Source organism: Hypomesus transpacificus, chromosome 5, assembly GCF_021917145.1.
Source record: "Hypomesus transpacificus isolate Combined female chromosome 5, fHypTra1, whole genome shotgun sequence".
NCBI lineage: Eukaryota > Metazoa > Chordata > Actinopteri > Osmeriformes > Osmeridae > Hypomesus > Hypomesus transpacificus.
This window is the reverse complement of record NC_061064.1, coordinates 5,917,862-5,940,101: the sequence shown is the minus strand read 5'-3', so window position 1 is coordinate 5,940,101 and position 22,240 is coordinate 5,917,862. Positions and strand designations below refer to the sequence as shown.

Here is a 22,240-nt window from a genome sequence, read left to right as displayed (position 1 = left end):
AGTCATTTGCCTAAAAAGCCACATGTAATTTATAGCCCACAGTTGGGCAATGACTCATACAGAGAGCTTAATATTGTCAAGAATGAAACAAAACAAACCATTTCAAACTAAATATTATCAGAATATAATTCAATAATACTGAATAAACATTAATTGTGAGACCGTAACCAAATCTTCTTTTATTGTGACCTGATGAAGCTAGTTTGTGTCTAAGAATACACATACTTCTGGGAACACCTCTTTTTGTTTATTATTAAATTCCACAAGGGAAAAGCAGTTCCTAGGTTGTTAATATGTAATGACCATTCATTTATAATTCAATATGAAGTAAACATTTTTCCTGCAGTACATCAAAGTGCCTTTTAGTTTTTTGCCTCCCTCTTGTGGTCAAAGTATATCATTGCCCGCCAGAGGTCTCCCACAGCCAGTCCAGCTCAACTCTCTGTCCCACCTCCCTCCGCCTGTCACTTGCACCTTCTCCGGGTCAAAGTTCCAGTACTCCTGTTCCCTGAAGAAGAACACCTGGCCATCAGGATGACTCAGGGCACCATTGGTTCCTTTGGGGATTCCTTTCCAGTCTGTCAGGCTGCGGGGATAATAGGGCTCGGGGCTAAGGGTGCCCAGGTTGAGGACATAGTAGCGCTGGCCCTTGAACAGGACAAGGTGGCCCAGTCGGGGGTAGTAGAAGGCACAGTCTGGGTGGCCTGGGAGACCAAGCTTGCTGCTGCGCATGGGGAAGCCAGGCTCCAGAGTACTGTTGGCATAGCGCCACACTCGTTTGCCTGAGGGAGAAAGGGATGGAAGGGGGGAGGGAAGGTTGAGACAGCAGATAGCACCACTAAAATATCGGTGAAAAGATCCCGATTTTGTGAGGTTGCACTTGTTTCAAACTTTCACCCGCGCAAAAGTTGAGCTCCGTCGAGATTGGACACAGGACATTTCAAAGTCGGGCATCATACTTATAATCATACTATACTACCTTTTGGTGTACTACCTTTGAAAAAGTAGAACCTGTTGTCCAATAGGGAGTAAGCAGCCGCTTCGATGGCGAGGGGGAGTTCTGCCCAGCGACTGTGTAGAGGTCGAGGGGAACTCACCTCCCCCGCTGATGACACAGTCCAGTAGAGACCCCCGTGGAACACCAGAGTGATGCCATTCTGGTCTGAGGGAAAAACAAAACCCAGACAATGTGACGAGTCAAACTAAGTATGTCACACTTAAATGTGTCTATGTGATTGTGTTATGGAGGGATGAACAACATCATTGATCATAGGGATTTAGCTACATGATTTGCAAATTCCGGTTCCCTAACGGACAGGGTGCCTGCCCATGTTAAATGAACGGGGTCCATTCAATTTCAGGTCACAAGATGGCGCTACTTGACTGTCTGTAATCTACATCAGTGCTCTTCAACCCTAGTCCTTAGGGCAGGGTAGAAGGTTTCTTTAAAGTTCTTTTATTAAAAAAAATTCATATTTAACTGCCTCCTCAGTTATAAAAAAATCTGTCCCACCCACATTTCAAAACAAACCTACGCCCTTGCTTCAATGCCCACTGTCCTGCATGTTTTAGACGTTTTCCTGCTAGGCTTCTGCAGAACTTGATGACGAACCAATCATTTGAATCAGGTGTGTTGGAGCAGGGAAACATCTCAAACATGCAGGACAGTGGTCCCTGAGGACCAAGGTTGAAGACCGCTGATCCACATGATGGGAAGCATGATTAGTTAACTCTCCTCCTGGCAGCTTCCATCTTGTGAAACTTCTCTCCTGCGCAAATCAAGTCAAATCAAATCAATAACCTGTACGGCCCTTCTTACTCTTCTTATAAAAGCAATGTTGGAATACACCAGCGATGTGTGTGCAGCGTTTGACCTATTTAGGGTGCTGGAAAGGTGTTCTCAACTGGGGTTGGAAGGCCACGACCAGGGGCGTTGTTAGACATAAAACTCTACTGGGGCACAGGCCCCTATTCCTATCCCTTTTTTTTCTTTCAAGCTAGCTGCGCACAATGCACTACTAGGCTATAGAAACTCCCCTTGCTTAACCCACTTTATACAGTTCAGGGACGGAAGTTTGATATCAGCTTTCAGGGACATCAATAGTTAATGCGAGCGTGCAAATTTTTTTTCGCATTCATTTGAGCGCAAATCGGGCCTACAGTTTTTTGAGCTTCATGTAATATTGTTTTTATGTTTTCGTCAAAATAAGATGATCGGGAGGACTATCATTTAAAAACGTTCTTTAGTTTTGTCATGTTTTCTTAGCCTACCTCAATTCTGACTTGCTTGCCGAGTCCGACACCTGGACTTCTGTGTGCGTGCTGCAGTGGCTATTTGGCAAGCTCAGAAGAGCGCGCTGACATGGAATTCTGCATGCATCTGTTTGTGTTTTCGGTTTAACTGCTTTGATTTTACAAGCGTTGACTGGGATGCTGCGAAAAAAAAATCCGGGATTATCAGTCTAAATTACTGCATTGACTAATAAAGTCCATTGTTAAGACTCAATCTTTGGATTTTCACACGTGCCCCAGTAAAAAGTGAGTCTAGCGACGCCCCTGGCCACGACACACTACAGTATGGTTGTGGACAGTGAGCCATCTATGGAGGAGACTGATACATCCTTTCATGTCTTAGGTCCTCTCGGGAAAGAAGCAGGGGGGAGTGGGACATGGATAAAGTGGATGCTATGGGGGGGGGAGGGGTGTCCGCAGGATCGGTACCCATGGTTATGGCGTCAAAGAAGCCCTTGCAGTATGGAGGCGGGGCAGGCTCACGAGCGCCCCCCTGTGCCAGATCCCAGTCCTGAAGGGAAGAGCTGAACATCCAGCCAGGCACCTGGACCACCTGGGCCCTCTCTGGCCTCCCTGCGGACCAACGGAGACAGCAAGAACACGGGTATCAGAGGTTTGGATCACTGGAACAAGTCAAGACATTTGGATTTGCTGGAGATGTGGTTGTACTGGTGGATGTAGCACGTATTCAAGTTCAAAAATGCCAACCAAAATAGCAATGTAAGCAGGGACAGGACACACCCAGAGGAACGGTCGTGGACAGATAAGGGCAACCTTCTGGCAGTGCACTTAAAACAGTTAGTGGGACGCCAAGAAGTCAAAAGAGCATGGGGCTTTCCAAGGTCGTAAGACAACAGACACCATGTCTCCCCTGTTGATTTGTCTCGTGTTGCCCACCCATTCTGTTTTTGTGAAAGATTGCACAAACACTGGTAGACAGATTAGATAAACCTGACATCCTTAAGTAGAACAAGACATAACATTGAGACATAGTGCGTCTAGCCTTTTCTGCTTTGCAGGCTAACTGGAAACGTTGCTGCTTGTTTACTTTACAGTGTCTTTGAGAGGTTGTGAGTGCCTGGAAAAAAGAGACGGACAAACAGTTTCCAGCTGCCGGAAGCCCGGAAATGGGATACAGTGATCTCTGGACATCCCTCTGGGCACTCTGACACGTCAGGGTGGAAACACTGACCATCACTGGTGTAGTCTGTGACTGAGAGGACTGAGAAGTAAGCTAGATGAAGGTGCTTAGCAGAGGCTAACATGAAGTTCACACTTTTATCGGTCAATTCCTTCAACAACTGTGACTGAAACACAGCGATATCAGCAATATTGCACTATTGTACTTCACTTGTCTTAGATAGGTATATGCCAGGTTGCTTTGCGTTGTCTTGTCCTAAGAATTTCAGTGCCCAGTCTGACCCTGTGTTGTTCTGTGCATCTGACAATAAAAGACTTGAACTTGAACGGTGACTATTCATCGTTAGCGGGTGACAAACGAAACATATCACCCTTATGCTGTTTATGAATGAACAGGATTGGACGGAAGGGTGATGTCACTGCAGGTGGCCGGTACTGTGTGGTTTGCACACGGTGAAGATCTGACCCAGTTTGATCCCATCGGGGGCTTATAGCATTGCAAAATCAACAAGTGCCTTCCGTACAGTCTGTTCCTCTCCCTGGCCCGGGTCTGATCCTGCTTCCTCCTGTACCTGACCACGCCTTATCTCCTCCAGATGTTCTGTCTTTTCTCGTGAGCTCACGCTTCTATTCATTTGGCTTCAATCTGCATCAGATTAGATCAAATTTAAAGGAGCAGGAAATAAGATTAGGGCTACTTAGCTTTTCAAACAAGAGAAGAGAGAAGAGAATAAAGGTAGAATGTTTTGAAAATGTTATCATGCTGCAGTGACACACACGCATGCAGGAAGAGGTGACACTGGGAACACACACACGCATGCAGAAGGGACCAACAAGGAAAATAAATTAAATAAATAATAATAAAAAATAAAAAAATATATAAGGATTCTAAATGAGATTTATCCAGGATTGGAGGATTAAGAGGAACATTTCAACCGTTTTCACTGCATCCCTAACACCCTGGAGACAGTACCATAGAGCTTCTGCACAGCCGAGATGTCGTCCCAGCTCAGCACTGTGGCCTTGCCCAGCTTCTTGTAGTAGGGGGACATGAGAGAGTGTCGCACTGGGGAATGTTCCAGACCCAGGGTGTGACCGATTTCATGCGCGATCACCATGAACAGGTTGTGGCCCTTGTACCCGTTCAGCGTCCAGCGCTCCGCCATGTCGAAGTGGGCCTCCCCTCGACAGGGGAAGAAGGCGTGGGCGAGGGCGCCCCCTGTGGGTTAACAAAGAAAGTAAATGGGTCTGAAGAGAGAATATCCAAAGAAGTAAAACACTGGATATTTCACAGAGCCTACGTTGAAAGAACCGTTTCGCTAACAGCTGGAATTTTGTAGCTAGTAAAGCTTCTTACGGTTTGTCACTGTTGACTTGTGGAAAACCAGGGTTAGGTCTGCATGTAGTCCAAACTGGAACTAAACAGGGTATCGGTTGTCCTCACCTGGACCATCGAAGGCATTCCCCATGCCATCGTTGTGCTCCCCTTCATAAAAAGCCAGTCGGATATCAGCTGAGCCTTGGGTGACCTCTCGGAAGACCAGCGCAGAGACGTTGCTCCACAGCTGGAAGGCAGTGCGCACAGCCAGGCCCACCTGGCCCTGGGGGAGGTGGGCAGGCCAGTTCACCACCCGGTAAGACAGGTGACGTTTGTGCCACTTCTCATCTGTGGTTACAGTAGAGCTGTGTTGGTTCATTTTTGTGATGGGCATTTGACCTTTGGCGGCCTTAGCACTCAACACATCCTACCACAGATTTTAGCAGACCGTATTGAGGTGTTACTGGCCAAACAGTTAGCTGGACACATGAGAGAGGAGGAATGTGGAACTACTGCAATGCCGCAGCAATGTAGCAGCTTCTTGACGACTGGTTTTGGTTTTTGGCTAGTTTGCGTTAAATTTGGTAAAATTTACAAATTATTATTTATTATAATAACAAAAATAAATGCTACAAAGGCCTTCTAAGAAGACATTTTAACATTCATGAACGAACAAGAGATGAATAACTGTGGATTGATACGGTTACAATATCACATATACACATTTTTCCTCAGTTCGAACCATGAACTGGTGAGTGTTGGCTGCAAAGGAAAATAACTCTATGCTTCAATTTCCTGTTCAGATTTAGGATCTCAAATAATACCTCAACAAAATATGACCCAGACACACTATTTCAATGGATACTCTGAAATATAATCTGTTCAGTGGACCCTCAAGTTTGATCCTTCTCCAAGCATATCCACACAGCTGTCAGTTATTTTACTGAGTCAAAGCTGAGTGGTATTTGATGACTACATTCCTATAGCATTAACCAGTCACCCGAGGGGATGGTGGAATGTCTTCCCCAGCTAGCTGTGTGCTCTGATACCCACAAACATCTCCATATACCCAGCAATACCTACCGCTAACACAGTGGAGAAGTGTTGGACTCCATTGTGTAAAGAGGCAGATGGACAGGCTGGCTTACTGGTTAGTTTCAGATATCTTAATCATTTATCCAGTGGTTTCTCACAGAGGAGTTGAGATTTGGGAGTTCGCTCAACATAAATAAATGATAAGAGTAGCTTTGTAAGCAGGGAGTTTCGTAATCACTTGAGCCTTGCTTCCCACAGACAAGTGAAGATACGTGAAATCGCTCATGGTCAATAAATGATTCCGAATGTTGTGTAACCTGAACTACAGCTACAACAACTCGATTTTCTGTTACTCTTATTGGAAGGGAAACCAAATCAGACATCGAACATCTATAAAGTTATTCCTGACGTTATGTGATTAGAATCAAAACAATCAAGAGTTAAAGCACTACTAATGGAAATAAATGGCATGGGGGACATTTTTGACCTCCTCAATCCAGACATTGCTGTAAATGTTGTGTCTACATATCATTTAGGCACGATATGTAAGTAAATCAGATCCCTAACCCTAATTCCAACAGATCCCATGTCACATTTTGTGCTGAGGCCTTCTTCAAACAAGGGCACAGCCCCCTCTACAACCCAACTGATCTGGGCTAGATGACACTGGCCCACCTCTGCAGCCAGATATCCAGAAGTCCACTAACCTAGGGGGATGTGGCGCTTCCTGCGCAGGTTTCCTCTGTCGGTGGCTGCATCCCCCAGGAAGATGGCGTTGACACGCTGGGCCCAGGCACTCTGGCCCCTGTCGTCCTTCACCCCACACCTGGGCACTGCCATCTGACGCTCTGTGGCACCATCCAGCCGCCCCGTGACCGGTAGATGGCTGAGCCACTGGAACTCCCTGAAAAGCAACCAGGAAAAAAAATGGGAGAGGAAGACACATGAGTGATGAAAGGATGCGTAGTCATGTATAACAGATGTATAGAATGCTTGAACAGCATACAGGGAAGGTCCCCAGCGAACACAATGTATTGCTACGTGCTCACATAATCACACAGACACGATTGCTAAGAGCTTTATGCGGAACATGAAAGCACTTCTCCTTAAAGAAAAAATACATTCATCTCGCCTTAAATGCGAAAAGCGTGTCGTGTGAAATGCATATAGTCTAAACGTTAGTGTAAACAATGTCAGTCATAATACTAATATCACCTGGATAAATACCAGGCTCCAATAGCACTCTGCTTTTCCCATTAAGGAAATTAAGCCTTTGTTTTTCCAATATAACGTAAACATTGGATACATTTCGATAAATCTTTTAAATGGGACAGATTTTCTTCCCATATAGGCCACAGACTAAACCCCAATGCAACTGTGAAAACAGAGAAATGTGCTTGCTTTTTCATTCAAGTACGACTAGGGAACTGCAGGGGCACGCTTAAAGCTTCTGTTAATGCTTTTTGAATGTCAGTATACTTAAAATATGTTTACACTAAGAATCCACAGGTTCCCCCACACGGTATTTAGCAGAGAACCTAGTCATTTAGCACTCAACTTATCATTTCAATTACTTAAATGATGCCTTTTTGGAACATGAGGGTGAAAGAGCTCCGAAGAGGTTGAACATGACACCTTTAATGTCTTTACCTGAGAGCTGTGTTGACCTCAACAGCATTGTGTTTGTGATGGTCTTTCCCCTCCAGGTATCCATATTTCTTTAGAAAATTCTATGGTAAAAACAGAAAGGCAAACTAGTCCATTCATGGCACACTTCCAAATACGACTACATAAATAAATAAATAAATAATAATAATAAATGGGAGTCAGGTGGCTGAGCGGGTAGAGCATCGGGCTAGAAATCTGAAGGTTGCCGGTTCGATTCCCGGCCAGTGCACATGACGTTGTGTCCTTGGGCAAGGCACTTCACCCTACTTGCCTCGGGGAGAATGTCCCTGTACTTACTGTAAGTCGCTCTGGATAAGAGCGTCTGCTAAATGACTAAATGTAAATGTAAATAAGGAACAGTTGGGAACACCAAAGACCAGACATCTGGTCAAAGGGAAAGGATTAAGTGGAGAGCTAACATGAAACAACCACGAACTTCATCAACCACTAGCTGGATCCAACCAAGGACATAAGTGAGGGGCTAAGTGGCGTAATCAGAGGAGATTAAGGGAGGCTAGCTCGGCAGATGCTAACACCTCAAATGCCATAAGAAACTTTCTCACCGCTAACAGAGATGTTTATGGTGGAAAGCGAGCTAGCCGGATTAATTAGCCCCATGAGGGTCGCTAGCACTGTTCCCATGCCCAGCTGGAGGCCGATACAGTGCATTGTGGGATGGAAAGTAGTGGTCTGGCTAATGGGTAGTCCTCCTTTGGGCTCTCAGTGGTGTGCTCGGTCCCTTAAATGGTTGCCTGATGGAAAACAGCCAGCACAGCTGGGCAGAGAGGAGAGACAGCGTTCAGCTTTAATACCATGGGCTCATCCAGTCACAGGCCCAGACCACAGGCAAACACAGATTACTTCTTTGTTGGATTTCCAGAAGCTTTGTTGAAGAAAACAGCACACGGGTAACATTGACGCAGAAATCAGAAGTTGATTTTAAGAGGTCCCATACATTCCTTTAAAATTGTAACATACTAAAGACAATGTACAGTGTTATACTTACCCTAAGGTTATGGACTTACATTTAAAAGTTAGCGTAGACTAGTTTTAACTTAAAGGATGACAGTGTTTGTAAGCGGTTTAACTATTGGCCAACAACCAAAACTATTCCCCTAGGTTTAAAGGAAAAGGGGAAACTTACTGAATAGTGTATTACAGTAACATTAACCAAATTATGCCAATACCAATGGAATTACAGTTATTTGACTCAAAGGAAGATTAAATGCAAAGGCAAACATGTTACAAAATGAAGGTTTTAAATCTTCTCTCCTCTACCTGGATGATTGTCAATCAGAGAAAGAGTAAGAGGTGAGCAAGGAGAAGGAGTAGGACAAGCCAGAGCTGAGGAGAAGCCCTCAGGAGATGAAGAATCCACAGAACAATGCTTCACAATTCCCTTTATACCCCATAACAACCAATCAGACCACATCTTGACCCTTACCTATTAACATATGACTAGCAATGCTACAGTAAGTTACAAAATGAGGTGTGAGAGCAATCAAGTAGAGACTCCGTCCAGCAACTCCATATTTTAGCACGTGAGAGCTGGAGACAGGGTGACACCAGGCCTTTCATGTTCTTTCATAAAATGACAATATCCTTTCAAACTGAAAAATGTCTGGTTTGGTTGGTGCAATAAACAAGGCAATTAGGCTGACATTTTAAAGCTATTATCAAAAGCTCCACTTAAAATGTGTTTACAGACTGTAACTGTAACATGAAATGACACCAACATGAGGGAATGGCTTGTACAATAGACTTATAAAACATGACTTCTGAGGACACAGACCAACAAATATGTACTTCCAAAAATACATGTCTTTGTTGCCAAGGCAATTAGGCTGACATTTTAAAGCTAGACTACAAGGAGCATGCAACACATGTGTTTATCAAAAGCTCCACTTAAAATGTGTTTACAGACTGTAACTGTAACATGAAATGACACCAACCCCAGGGAATGGCTTGTACAATGGACTAATAAAACATGACTTCTGAGGACACAGACAAACAAATATGTACTTCCAAAAATACATGTCTTTGTTGCCAAATACTTTTGAAAAAGAACAGGATATTGATTTGATATAAATATAACAATAATGCCTGGGACCATTTAAATGCCAAGAACTGTAACCCTGCTTCCTTGGAAATATGCTTTGTGGAATGGAGCCTCTATTTTCATGAAACATATAATACTGATATAATACTAACACTTAAATTGGCTTTTCACTATACAATTTGAGTGGTGATAGGTCAAGTGGAGTTGTGAGTTCCCACAGTAAAGGCATGCTAAAAATGCCAGAACCAAACTCTTTACCATATGTAGAATATATCCAGTGAGTTTCGTGGCAAAGGTGTTGTCTTTGAATAATAATTTTAAAAACAACATCTAAATTGGAGCTGTGTTCACAGCTACGAGAAGGCTCAGTCACTGTCGGTCATATAGTCCTAGCATTTTCCCATGTCACACAGGTCATGTGGTTTGGGGAAATGGTGTCAGACAACCCTTACCCTGGGCAACAGAGAGTGTAATGTTGTATTGGCTGTGAGACCAGTGGAGGAATCCAGAGGGCAGCTTTACAGAGACTTAAGGTCAGGGAAGGCAGGCAAGCTGAGGTCAGAAACAAACTGGGTTTTATGTGCAAAGCCATAATACTCTCTGACTAAGCCAACCACCTTCAAGGTATGTTTACCCAGGAATAGTAAAATGATCACAAAAACCTTTTCAGCCACAAAAACGTGGTAAGACTTTGAGTATCAGGGGCAGTTTATACTTGTCCCAGTGTATTTGTAAAGGTTTGGGTCATTGAGAAATTCAACTGGTATACGGCTGTAAGTTAAATTCTATCGAAGACATTAAACAACTAAACGACTTTTCTTGTTCTAGTACAAGAGACTACATTTGGATGGGCAATAACCCGAAATTTAATCGCAGAAAAAGTTAGTTTCCGAACAGTTTATACATTGTACGAGACTAAAGAAAATCATATCCATGAGGGTATTCTTTCATTATTGGGTACAAAACTCACCTCTGCACTGTTTTCGGATGGACTCTCAACAACTGATACAGGTGATCCATCGATTAATTTCGATATGAGAAGCAAGCAAGACAGCCAAAGACCGAATGTCACCTTTTTGAAGTCAGGTGAACTGTACATCCTGAATATGCCAGCTGAAATTTAGTCACACACAAAATGTCATATTTTCTAGTGCAATGTTGCAGCCGTGGTTCGAACAAGATGCCCTCATCGTCCAGTGTGTCGAAGCGTGTCCGCAGTTCGAGCTGACCACCGCCTACAGCAGCGAGTGGGGTGTGACTGGGACTCGACAACATTGGGCAAGTAAATAACATTGAAGCTTGCGGTAAGAAGTTGAATCATATCATTATGTAAAAGTGAATACGTTTCATTGAGTTTTACAAGAAAGTTATTTTTATTTGTTCTGTAGATATGGTCGAAAAGGAAAGAAATTACAATGTTTGTTTGTTTACATTTTTGGGGGATCTCTTAAAAAACCTGTTCTGGCATGACAAGATTTTGAAAGGGGCTTACAAAAACTGAGTAAATAAACGTTTTGATAAGTTGGGTATATGTAGACAAGTATTTATGATATCCCATTTGACCTGCCCATGTGGGTAACAGCCTCATTACTTTGAGGTGCATCTCCTTGCAGACAACAGCCACCGGTCAAACCTTGGGTCAAGAAGAGACAAGTATGTTAATTATGGGGACCGTTGAATATCATCAAGTTCACAGTATCTGACCAAACTATTTGACCATCTAGATCTTATGTTATTACCTTTTCTTGAGACTCTGACCCTGGCTATCACCCGCTCTCTGACTGTCACCCTCCTCAACCTGCGGACAGTTGCTGTCCTCGGCTTGTTGAGTTCGGATCTCTTTCTCTCCTTTCTGCTTTCTGGTCTTGACTTTCTTCTTCTTCTTCCCATCGCCTTCCTGTTGATTGAGAGTCGAAGGATACAACTGTGATGCCGTGTCTAGCACGTACATTTCAAGTTGCAATGGTCACAATTATACACATCCATACGTCTCGGGCCTCGTCTGGTCCCTCCGCAAGCAGGTTCCTGGTGTTAGAGCTCACGGTGATGATGGCGTCAGGGCGATGAGGGCGGAGCTTCACAGCGGGTGGAGTCTCAGATTGGGACGGCGTCCCAGGGATGTCGTTTATGGTGAAGGGGGCCACAAAGGTGGGAGGAATCGGACACTGCCGGACGTGCTCTACGGGAACAGGGGCCACAGGAGGAGCCGGAGCTTGTGGTCTGGTGGCATCGTTATCGGTGAAGGGCACCACCAGAGTGGGAGGAGCCAGGGACCCTGAGACCTTGTGCCAGAAGGAGGGGACCACAGGAGAGGGCTCTGGCACGGTCAGATGCGTTTGGGGCGTCGAGGTCACAAGAGGAGAGAGGCCACTCTTAGAGGACCAGGATTCATAAACCCTCCCTGGGGTCTGTGGAAGATGACAAAAAGAAACGTATCAGCACTTTTGCTGAGCATCTTCTTTGACCTGCATGTTTGATGTGTATCATGTTTGTATTTTCGTATTTTATTCATATGCTTTTATGCTGTAAGGTTTCCTTGAGTGCCTTGAAAGGTGCCTATAAATAAAAGGTATTATTGTCATTTTATTATTGTGACCTTATCTTTCTTGACATGATCAACATGTGTTGCTGTAATGACCCCAGCTGTCTGTGATGATCACTTACAAAGCTCTGGGTCGAGGGCTTCCTCTCTGCCTTAGAGTACTGGTTCCTGTGCAGGGAGCTCAACAACTCTTGCAAGCTCTCCATCATCTGCTCACTGCAGTTCCTGCAATCCTTGGACAGCCTGTCTACGTCGCTGTCCCACTTCTCCTGCTCCTCCACGTGAAGGTCAGCGTTGCTGCCGTTCCTCTGTACCATACGCAGCAGCGCTTTCACCTCTGGGCCAGATCGTTCTAACTTTCCATAATCCTCCCTCTCTTTCCTTGTCCCCATCAACTTGATTCTCAACCTTCTCAGGCACCCTCCTAGCCGGCTGCGTCTCTGGCTATTAGCCTCTGGTCGGGACAGCTCTTTCAGGTATTTCCTGGTGTTCAGGTCCTCGGAGATTCTCCCAAAGCTTGCAAGCAGCTGCTTCTCTAGGATGTCCAGGTTCCTTTGGACCATACTCTGGGTCTCTTCCCTGGCTGTGGTCCACTGGGCCTCCTGGTCCTGCTTCTCCCTCGCCCTGTGTAGGAAGGGGGGGAACACCTCAACCGGGACCCACGCTGTCTGCAGGGCACTCACAGACAGAGGCACAAGGCGGTGTCGCTGCAGCTTGTCTGGGTTGATAGCAGTCTGCACAGACTCAGGTGTCTTTTTCTCTGGTATTTTTGTAAGCTCCGAAGAGTCACAATTTCTTTCAGACTGTGGACAAAACCAAGATAATTGACGTTCAATCATGTTCACAGCGCTTTGCGGCTTCATCAAATGTAAACACGGTGGTGACCACCGCGTCGTGCGCAAGGAACAGCAGATCTCTCACCTGAAAGTCTGCTTCATTGAAGGAGTGACAAGAGAGATTGTCACCCTGGTTTACATCCTTCCTCTGCTGTTCTGTCTTTCCACTGGCTTTGGTACACTGAGTGAGAGGGAAGAAAGGCACAGTCTACTCTCCATGTATCCACAACTCCAGAGCATAGAAGATGCATCCGTACTGTTTTATCCTCTTCAGCCCAGAGTATGTTGTCTTCAGACTTCACTTTTAAGGCGTGGGGGGAGTCCTTATCCTCGAATTCCTGCTGCAACTTCCTTTCGCCATGACGGTGGTCGGGATCTTTACACTGAGTGTCAGATATGCAGCTGGTTAGATTCTGTCCATCGATAGTCAATAAAGTTGGATTATGGAAGGGTGCGTCTGTCTCACCCCAGATATACAGTCAGTGTGGGAGTAGATGGGGATGCAATCAGAGTCGATAGAGTGAGTGGAGACGGTGGCAGCTTCATCCTTCTTCCCTTTCAGGGGGTGTCTTTCATTCACACTATTACACTGAAGACATAACAGAGACAGAGGTCATCAAATGTATTCTTGTGATCAAGGTAGGATCTATACCAAAAGACACGGTGTCTTGTATCTATTCTATAACATGAAGTTATTGTGGCCCCGATATTGGTCTTGGAACCAGCCTGACTCAGGGAATCTGGCTGGGCTAAGATGTAGGCTTTGTCACCGGACATGCCATTCTCAGTGTTCACTATAATGAGCTGGGAGCCAATGACAAAACCATTTAGTTTTAAAATCGGTACAAATTAGATCCATAATTTATTGTGTGCCCTTGTGTCAAAAGCTTTTCTTGGTAGTCACAGGAAAGATTAAATGTTCGGCAATGTCACACCTGTTTCCTACCCTGAAAACCACTCCACATTCACTTACTGGACTTTCATGAATCTTTGTGGTGGGCCTCGAGATGTCATGTGGGCCTCTTTGTCCAAATGGAACCTGTCAGAAACACCAGTTTTTATATAGAAGTGTAAGCTTGTAGCAAATTCAATGTGTTTGCTGTTGTTTAAGTTAATGTCACTAACAGGCGTTAGTCTGTCTTTTGCGGTCGGCTTCCTTTGGAAATCTGGGTTTCTTTGCAAAGGGATCAACTGAAAGAGCAATATAGGCTACATCAAAATAAATCATACATTTTGAGAAACATATTAAATATGCGCAGACAATGTGAATGATTAGCCTAATTGGCCAATGTTAATATCTGGTAATAGCATTACTCACGTGAAAAGGACGCCTTCTTAACGGTTCTTTTCTCTTCTCGGAGTCCATATCCAAATTACGATTTCGATTTCCACCACTAAACAGAACCATCGTTTCGTTAAAGAAGTACGTTCATGGTCAGGTTAAGTAAATTTCTTACTTAATTAATCCACTCACACCTACCACTTTCTGTCCAAACGTTCTTTAAATATATAATGTCATGTTTTTTCATAACAGTTTTTAAGTTACAACATTTCACTTTAAATAATACTGTACACTTAGAAACCGTAGAAGAAATGCATTATTGTAGGCCACCAACAAATCCAGATCATACGAGGAAATCCATTCGAAAAACTGGTCTGAAATCAAATATCAGGCCGTCATTTTCTCAGTAAGATGATCAGTAGATTGAAGCAATAAACTAAGAGGGTTTCGTGTATATCATAATTTAACTTAATATAGGCCTACTTTTTGTATGCTAATGTTTTATTTTAGTCGAACTTACTGTATTACATAAATGGAATACGCCATAATGCTTAAATAAGATGCGCCTCAAACAATTGTGCATCTTTTTTTTGAATGTATACATGTGAAATTCTTTTTGATTGATGTTGCATATTTAATTAATACGTTATTGGAATGGAATAAAAATTAAGATAGAGAAAATGTTTTTTTCTATTATGACAAAAAGGATATCTCTTAGACAAGAGCCACCTAATTATAATAAACCTTTTTATATTACTTAGTTTGATATATGCAAGTGTAAGTGGTCTGAATATTTCCCATTTCAAAGCTGACATAAGGATTTATTTTGAAACTTTTAAAGGACTTTCAAGCCGGAAAGCTGTCAGAACTAAATGGACATTTACAAATAATTGAATTAGGCCTACTCCTCTTTATATCGACTCTTTACCTATAACTCTCTCTGTTCGTACTTGTTGTTTTTTGTAATTCTTTACCGAACTCTTTGAAGCTGTTGTGTTCTTAATTAATAATGTAGGCGTTTGAAAATGTTAATAATGCGCCTCTTGTTTATGAGGGCATCAGGGGCGAATGTTTGTTTTCATTGAGGACTATGAAAACTTTGTTACTGAGGATGCGGCAGTTCAATTCCATTTTCATTATAAAGTGTGTGGCTGGGGGGGGGGGGGGGGGGGGGGGGGGGGGGGGGCAGAATTGCCGTTTTAAAAGTGTATGAAACCTACGCCCACAACACAACCCACGGGTCAGGATACTATAAACGCAGAAACACGGGGAGAGGGGAGCACTGTTTATTATCTATCATGATAGAGCCTAATTAAATCACCTGAATCTTTGTTTGCTGACATTTTGTAACAAAACACTTAAAAAAAAGGATTCTACATCGTCTTTTGTGTAGGTCATGTTGAGCTAGTTTTTATTCTTTTCTCTAGAGAGAAAGAGTGCAGTGGATCACATTTCTAAACTCAGCTAGTCGAAACAGTTTACGCGGTTTCAGCGGTGTTGAACCGGTGAATCAACCTATACCAATCAACACAATTCATTGGTAAATAACATCACAGGTTAAAGCTTTATTGTATCACTGCACACCTATCAAATCCTTTCAAATCTCCTCAGATTCAAAGTGGCAAGAATTAGGCATTCATTTGGAACACAACTTAAAGACAACAGTGCTAAGTATTCAGGTGGCATTTAGTGAGTGTTTATTGACTTACTAGTAGACCACAGGAGAAACAAAGATTACGCACAGACAATGATGGCATCCTTCTGAACATCGGGTTTAAGACAAGTGCAATAAACATCAGTGTTGTCAATAATACCATCTTCCATTCATCTCTTTCTCTACTCTTACATGCTTTCATTTGGTCCTCCATACAAAGAGCTGTTGATGACTGCAACATTATTAGCATTGATGTATTTTGAGAGTGAAGGAGTTGCAAGTCGAATGGAGACAGGCGTGGCCCAGTATGCAATTTTAATGACTGAGCTGGTGCTGGGGGTTTCACATGAGGGGTAGGTGTAGGCTTGTTGCATCTCTCGGGGCAGCAGGGTTGTGGAGCCGAAAGGTCAGCATGTCTCCGGTCTCAACTGTTCTGCTGTTCTTTGTGCACAACGATTCCTTTGGAGATTAAGTCAGGAATCTCCACAGCCAACCAGGGACCCAGCTAAAAAAATAATTTGCTTGGTCATTAAAACCTGGGTGTCATGATTCACAACACTAGTTAATCAGTTCAGATATTAAGAGACATTTATAGTGGGAAGACTACCAGGAATAAGCTATAGTTTGGCTCATGAGGTATAAATGTTGACAGTATCCAATGCACACACACACCCCTGCATTTAACTCATGCAGCACCTACCCCCAGGGCCATCAGATGAGCCAGGCCAAATTTTGGTACGTTCCTCGCCCACAAGGGCTTGAAGTGGTCCGTCAGACAGATCTTTCCACCCCTGCAATAAGGATATACGTCAGAAATCATGTGAATGTGTGAATGTGTGAGCCACCAAAATGTGTTTGAGCGACTGTGTGTCTCACCTGTACATTTTGGCTGTTTTGCCATCCAGCTCTGGGATAGCCACCTCAGGGGCAGTGGTGGGATATGTCACAGGGATCTAACCAATAGGAGAGGACAGATTACTGACCTTTAACATGCCTATCCTTTGCTTGAGTTGCAAAGACACTATACATTTGGTATTTGATTATGATCATTGGTATCACTCTGTATAAACACTTACATCAAACTCGACGTCAAATTCATACTTCATCAGGTTGTGGATGTACCAGCACTTTCCAAACCACCTGAGCACAACAATGGTAAAAAAAAACAACACAAGACAACACCAATAGGTGAACAGCTCACTGCCTCAACATCATACAGGTGCCATGTGATGATCTGTATTTTGCACTTAACAGATGTGGTGTGTGTGTGTGTGTGTGTGTGTGTGTGTGTGTGTGTGTGTGTGTGTGTGTGTGTGCCAGACCTTGTTCCCTCTTTGTTGGACTCCAAGCGGAACCAGTCATTGTCAGCTACCTTGTTGTTTTCCACATACTGGAAAGAACAAGAGCAAAACAACTGCTCAAAACAGGATTTAATTGTGAAACATAATTTTCCCACATCAAATACGCCTGAGGGCTCAAATGTGGTGAAATTATTGGTGGTACATGCAGACAGTCCGATTGGGAGCCATGTTAATACTATACGGCTACCAAAATGCAAAGTGCCAATAACGTGACACGACAATGACAGCTAGATTCAAAGCATCTGCCTGTCATATTGTACTAAACGTGGATGACAGATCAGTAGAGGCAAACTTGTTCGTTCTTACTAATTTGACCAGCTGTTGACAGTGACACGTACGAGTTAGATAGCTAGCCGGCTGAGCTATTAGCTTGTCATCCCAAAACCAGTGCTATTCTCGCTTGCAGAAAGCAATAAAGTCCAAACAGTTGTCCCAGTCTCACCTTGATCAGTGCGAGGTACTCCTCTCGGAGCCGCTGTACCCACAGCTCCTTGTCTCGTGGACCGGAGTTGGTTTTTAAGAGTGGAATGTCAGACACTGCTCTTCTCGTTGCATCGTCTGCCATGTTGAACGGGACCAAAATTATCTCTGACGTCACCACGTTAGGGAAACAGAAGACAAATGATTCGATAGGTTTGAAATTAAAGGAAAATAAATTTACGAATTTCAAGAAATGTGTGTATTTAATAAAAACAACCCTTCATTTGCAGTTTTTTTGCATGTGTATGTGATAAATCCCGAGAACAAATATTGTTTTAGAACAGGAACCAAAGCACGACGTTTACGTTTCACGCGGGATGTGTGTGTAGGTGACACTCTACATCTGGCAGAGGTTTTCCGTATCAGCTGATCACAGCATCTCTGTCTGCCCTGGTCTGTTTCTTAGAATCGTTTGATTATCTACAATAATATTTTATATTATTAACAATATTTCAGCGTCTTTGAATTTTGTAGATTACTCAATAGCCGTGGAAGTAAGTACTAGGATAACAGCTCCGAAAATGTAGCTCTTAATGTTTCTTGCTAGCCAGCTAAGGTCATAGCTACAGTACTGTGCTGCCTGGTAAGCAGCCACGTATAATAAATGACTGAAACAGTATAAGATGATGCATGCACGGGGTTGTTCATTAGCTAGAGTCAAATTGTGTGTGGCTGGGTAGCTGGTTTAGTGTTTGACCATGTTGTCACAGCCATGAAAAGACATTAGGGTGATATGAGAAAATGCATAACTGACACTTGCAAGTGTTTTGAGTGTGTGTGTCTATGTCTTGCGTGCAGGAGTTGTGGTGCCCTCATGGGCAGTGTTCTGGCCTTGTCTTCTGGTCCGGGCCGTCAGAACTGGCCTTTCTCCACGGACAGTCCTCCTTCTCGCTGGGACACGCCACCTGCCCACTGGGACACCCCTCCTCGCTGGGAGCGGAGAGACGGTCGCCTTCCCAACCCAGGGAGCTTCCACGCTCTGCACAGGAGCTGCAAGGGTAACGCCACAACGTCTGCTAAAGCGAGCCAGCTCTCGGCTGAGGCAGTACCTAGATCTCATGTCCCTCCATTTTTTTTCTCTCCTCCTCAGATGTGTTTCCTCAGCAGATTGAAGGTGTCAAGATGATCGTCAACAAGACGCTGAGCAGCTTCTTTAAGGTTGACTTTGACTTGTCGTCCCCATCTCTCTCCCCATCTCTCTCCCCATCTCTCTCCCCCTCTTTCTCCCCCCTCACTCCCTCTCTCTCTCTCTCTCTCTCTCTCTCTCTCTCTCTCTCTCTCTCTCTCTCTCTCTCTCTCTCTCTCTCTCTCTCTCTCTCTCTCTCTCTCTCTCTCTCTCTCTCTCTCTCTCTCTCTCTCTCTCTCTCTCTCTCTCTCTCTCTCTCTCTCTCTCTCTCTCGCACACCTTTACAGCCCCGCAAGCAAGCATTCGGTGGAGCTCAAAGCTATATAGCATGCCTGATGTGTTTGATTTCTTTGTATGACGTGTGGGTGTTTGTGGCGGTTGCTTCTCAGGTCAGCCACACGCTTCACCTCAGTGCAGTGAGTCCCTCGCAGTATCGTTTCCACGTGGAGCACCTACCGTCCGACGAGTATGGCAAAGACACGGTCAGATACTGCCCTCGGTTGTGCTTCATACTGCATGTGTGAATGTGGAAGAGTAGAATATAAAACATGAAGAAGAAAAAAACAACAACATCAAAGTCCTGGTTTGCATGTGTGTTTGCATGTGTTTGCATCGTCATTGACGCACACTAAACCAAGTTTGAGTCTTTGATTGTATCTTTCACTTGGACTTTTTGCTGCACTGTAGCACTTTGAGTGCAGGAAAGGATGCATCACAAATCAAATATGTTCTTCTTCTTCTTAAGTCTTGTATCCCCAACAGTTTTGTTTGACTTTGTTTGTCACTGTGCCCTGACGGTATGTGTCCTTTACCAGGACTCCCCAGTGTTGATTGGGGAGATGGACTCCTCAGGCAGTCTAAATGCTCATTCGCTGCTGCATCTCAGTGAGCGCGTCAGGACTAAGGCTGTGTTCCAGGTGAGAGATCCAGTAACACTGTGTGAGAGCCATGGCTGTGTTTAAATAATAGCTTTCAAATGCACCCTTCACCGTCTGACACGTTTGCATATTCCACCGTATAAAATTGAAATTCCTGCCCTAACGTATCCATTCTTATCACAGAAGGATGAAAGCTTTCTGCTAGGACTTGGCCAGGCCAATGTTTTTCTTCTGCTGTGTCTACAAATAGATCACACTAAGTTTGGCCTTCTCCCACTGTGCTCCATTACCCTCTGCAGGCTAAGATGTGAAACTGCCTACCTAAAAGCTAGAGAAGGAAACTGTGGAGACTCTGATAATGTTCTACTGAAGTGAAGGAATAATGATATTATTTGTTTATTTGGCTTGAATTGTTAATAGAGTAGATAATAAGTTGCCAAAGTGGTTCATAGTATAGGGACATATTGTGTTTTGATTACAAATAGTGATAATCCCTCTCTCTCTCTCTGTCTGTCTCTCTTTATGTCTCTCTCTCTCTCTGTCTGTCTCTCTGTCTGTCTCTCTCTGTCTCTCTGTCTCTCAGACACAACAGGCTCAGTTTGTGACATGGCAGTTTGAGACAGAGTACAGAGGAAGTGACTTCACCGCAGCTGTGACCATGGCCAACCCAGACATTCTACGAGAGTCAGGTGATCAGAGCCAGACAGGCGCACAGCATGCCAACCAGCACACAAACCAACAAGCCAACAAACAGTGTCACAGTTCGCTTCAGTGCTGTTTCACCTTTTTTCCACCTGTCTAATGTAGTCAATTGTGTGTGTGTGTGTGTGTATGCTGTGGAGCAGTGATTCTGGTAGCTCACTTCCTCCAGAGTGTATCGTCTGGCCTGGTGTTGGGGGGAGAGCTGGTGTACCATCGTGGACGAGCAGAGGAAGGGGGCATACTCACGCTCGCTGGCCAGTACTCAGGTTTGTTTCATGTGCCCAAACGTATGTGTTTGAGGGAGGCATGTGATGATAGTTATGATCCCCTGCTAGGCAGAAGGCACTTGACTATTCACCTGGGCTCGGTTATGGTCTGACCTGTGGGATCCAGTGCCTTTTTATCCTTATCGTCTGGTCTGGTCTATGTCAATGTCAGGGCCAAACTGGGTAGCCACCCTGAATGCTGGGAAAGGAGGAGCTCATGCCAGCTATTACCACCGAGCGAACAAACAGGTAAATAAACTCACACGCACACTCACTCAGATGAAGCTTGGGTTTTTGACTATTGTTGCATCATTGCTGTGTGTTTGTGTGCTTCAGATCCAAGTCGGCGTGGAGTTCGAGGCCAGCACTAGGACCCAGGAAACGACCGCCTCCTTCGGCTACCAGTTGGATCTGCCTGAGGCCAACATGGTCTTCAGAGGTAAAACCCAATTTCACTGGGAACATTAAACAATTTCTGTGTATCCAGGGTGTGGCTCACACACACACATACCAGGGATTTTGTATTGACGATGATTGCGTGTGTGTGTGTGTCTGTAGGCATGGTGAACAGCAGGTGTATCATAGGAGGAGTGTTAGAGAAGCGACTCTCTCCACTCCCAGCCACCCTCCTCATGGGCGCCTTCGTTAATCACCGTGGTGACAAGCTCCAGGTTGGTCTGGGCATCAATGTGGGATAGACTTCACTCCTATCAAGACTACATCTCCCAGAAGTCACTGGGGGAAGCCCCTCCCTCACAGGCCACTGGACCCAGTTCAAAGGCCTCCTGGATAATGGAGTCCCTGTCGCAGAGACCTTCTTCCAAGCAGCCACAGCAGGCTTGCACATCTGGACACTGAAACGTCATCAACTTGACAAAATGAGAAAATGTAGATCCCCCTGACACCCCAACACCCCACCCACCAGGCTAACAAAGACGATCCAAACAGGAAGTTGAAAACAAGTCTATGACTTGGGAGTCTCCCTCTGCTCACTATGGCGTACACAAAGCAACTGGTGAGGGGCTCATGCATTCAAAAGACATTTAGATTCCTCGTCTCTCAGTTAGAGAAGACATTAGGTCAACTTTGTAGGTATAGCGATATGCGGCGGGGTGTGAGTATGTGAGTGTGTGTGTGTGTATTTTGTGTGTGTGCTTGTGTATTCAGGTCAGTTGACTGGAACTGAAACTGCACTTGACTAAGACAGGGTGCTGCTCCAGCCATACCCACTGCGACCCTCCCCCTAGACCGAGGGGGATGGGAATGGCCATAACCATGTCATCATGAACTGTATGTGCAGTATATAGCTGCAAACGTACAGACTCAACACAGGGAACTGTATGCAATCTGCACTACTCGCATAGCCTGCCTCTGGCAGCCTCAACACTTTGGCAGACAGATGAAATGTAACTCATTTACCGACGTCTTTGATTTATACATATTTGTCTTTGTCTATCGAAGAAATCATCTTTTAGGTATGTGCGTGTGGGAGAGAGGGAAAGAGAGAGAGACCATGCATTAACTAGTGTCTGTCGTCTCTGTTCTAATTGAATAAATTATTTATTATTACTATTTTGCATTGTTTGGAGTGTTTTCGTTAT

At 44.4% G+C, this 22,240-nt stretch overlaps 3 protein-coding genes across 7 annotated transcripts; 1 reads left to right on the top strand and 2 right to left on the bottom strand.

Moving 5' to 3' along the window:
• Positions 1-2: 2 nt before the first annotated feature.
• mmp28 (matrix metallopeptidase 28) lies at positions 3-10,751 on the bottom strand. The gene is made up of 8 exons (XM_047020439.1): positions 10,483-10,751; positions 7,436-7,515; positions 6,493-6,689; positions 4,877-5,098; positions 4,406-4,651; positions 2,722-2,865; positions 995-1,162; positions 3-782 (listed from the first exon to the last, which is right to left on the bottom strand). The coding sequence occupies exons 1-8, from the start codon at positions 10,609-10,611 to the stop codon at positions 388-390; spliced, it is 1,581 nt and encodes a 526-aa protein (XP_046876395.1). The 5' UTR covers positions 10,612-10,751; the 3' UTR covers positions 3-387.
• Positions 10,747-22,167, top strand: si:dkey-71l1.1 (uncharacterized protein LOC569883 homolog). 5 transcript variants are annotated; one of them, XM_047020442.1, is made up of 10 exons: positions 10,747-10,816; positions 18,466-18,665; positions 18,758-18,825; positions 19,183-19,275; positions 19,609-19,710; positions 20,255-20,360; positions 20,517-20,639; positions 20,812-20,888; positions 20,976-21,078; positions 21,198-22,167. In XM_047020442.1, exons 2-10 carry the CDS (start codon positions 18,482-18,484, stop codon positions 21,335-21,337), a joined length of 996 nt encoding a protein of 331 aa, XP_046876398.1. In that variant the 5' UTR covers positions 10,747-10,816; positions 18,466-18,481; the 3' UTR covers positions 21,338-22,167. The 5 variants fall into 5 exon arrangements, with proteins under 5 accessions (XP_046876398.1, XP_046876399.1, XP_046876397.1 ...); XM_047020443.1 differs by lacking the exon at positions 10,747-10,816 and adding an exon at positions 17,873-18,060; XM_047020441.1 differs by lacking the exon at positions 10,747-10,816 and adding an exon at positions 17,873-18,161.
• ufc1 (ubiquitin-fold modifier conjugating enzyme 1) lies at positions 15,853-17,790 on the bottom strand. Its single transcript, XM_047020445.1, has 6 exons — positions 17,630-17,790; positions 17,149-17,216; positions 16,903-16,966; positions 16,703-16,779; positions 16,527-16,617; positions 15,853-16,331 (listed from the first exon to the last, which is right to left on the bottom strand). Exons 1-6 carry the CDS (start codon positions 17,750-17,752, stop codon positions 16,251-16,253), a joined length of 504 nt encoding a protein of 167 aa, XP_046876401.1. The 5' UTR covers positions 17,753-17,790; the 3' UTR covers positions 15,853-16,250.
• Positions 22,168-22,240: the final 73 nt, after the last annotated feature.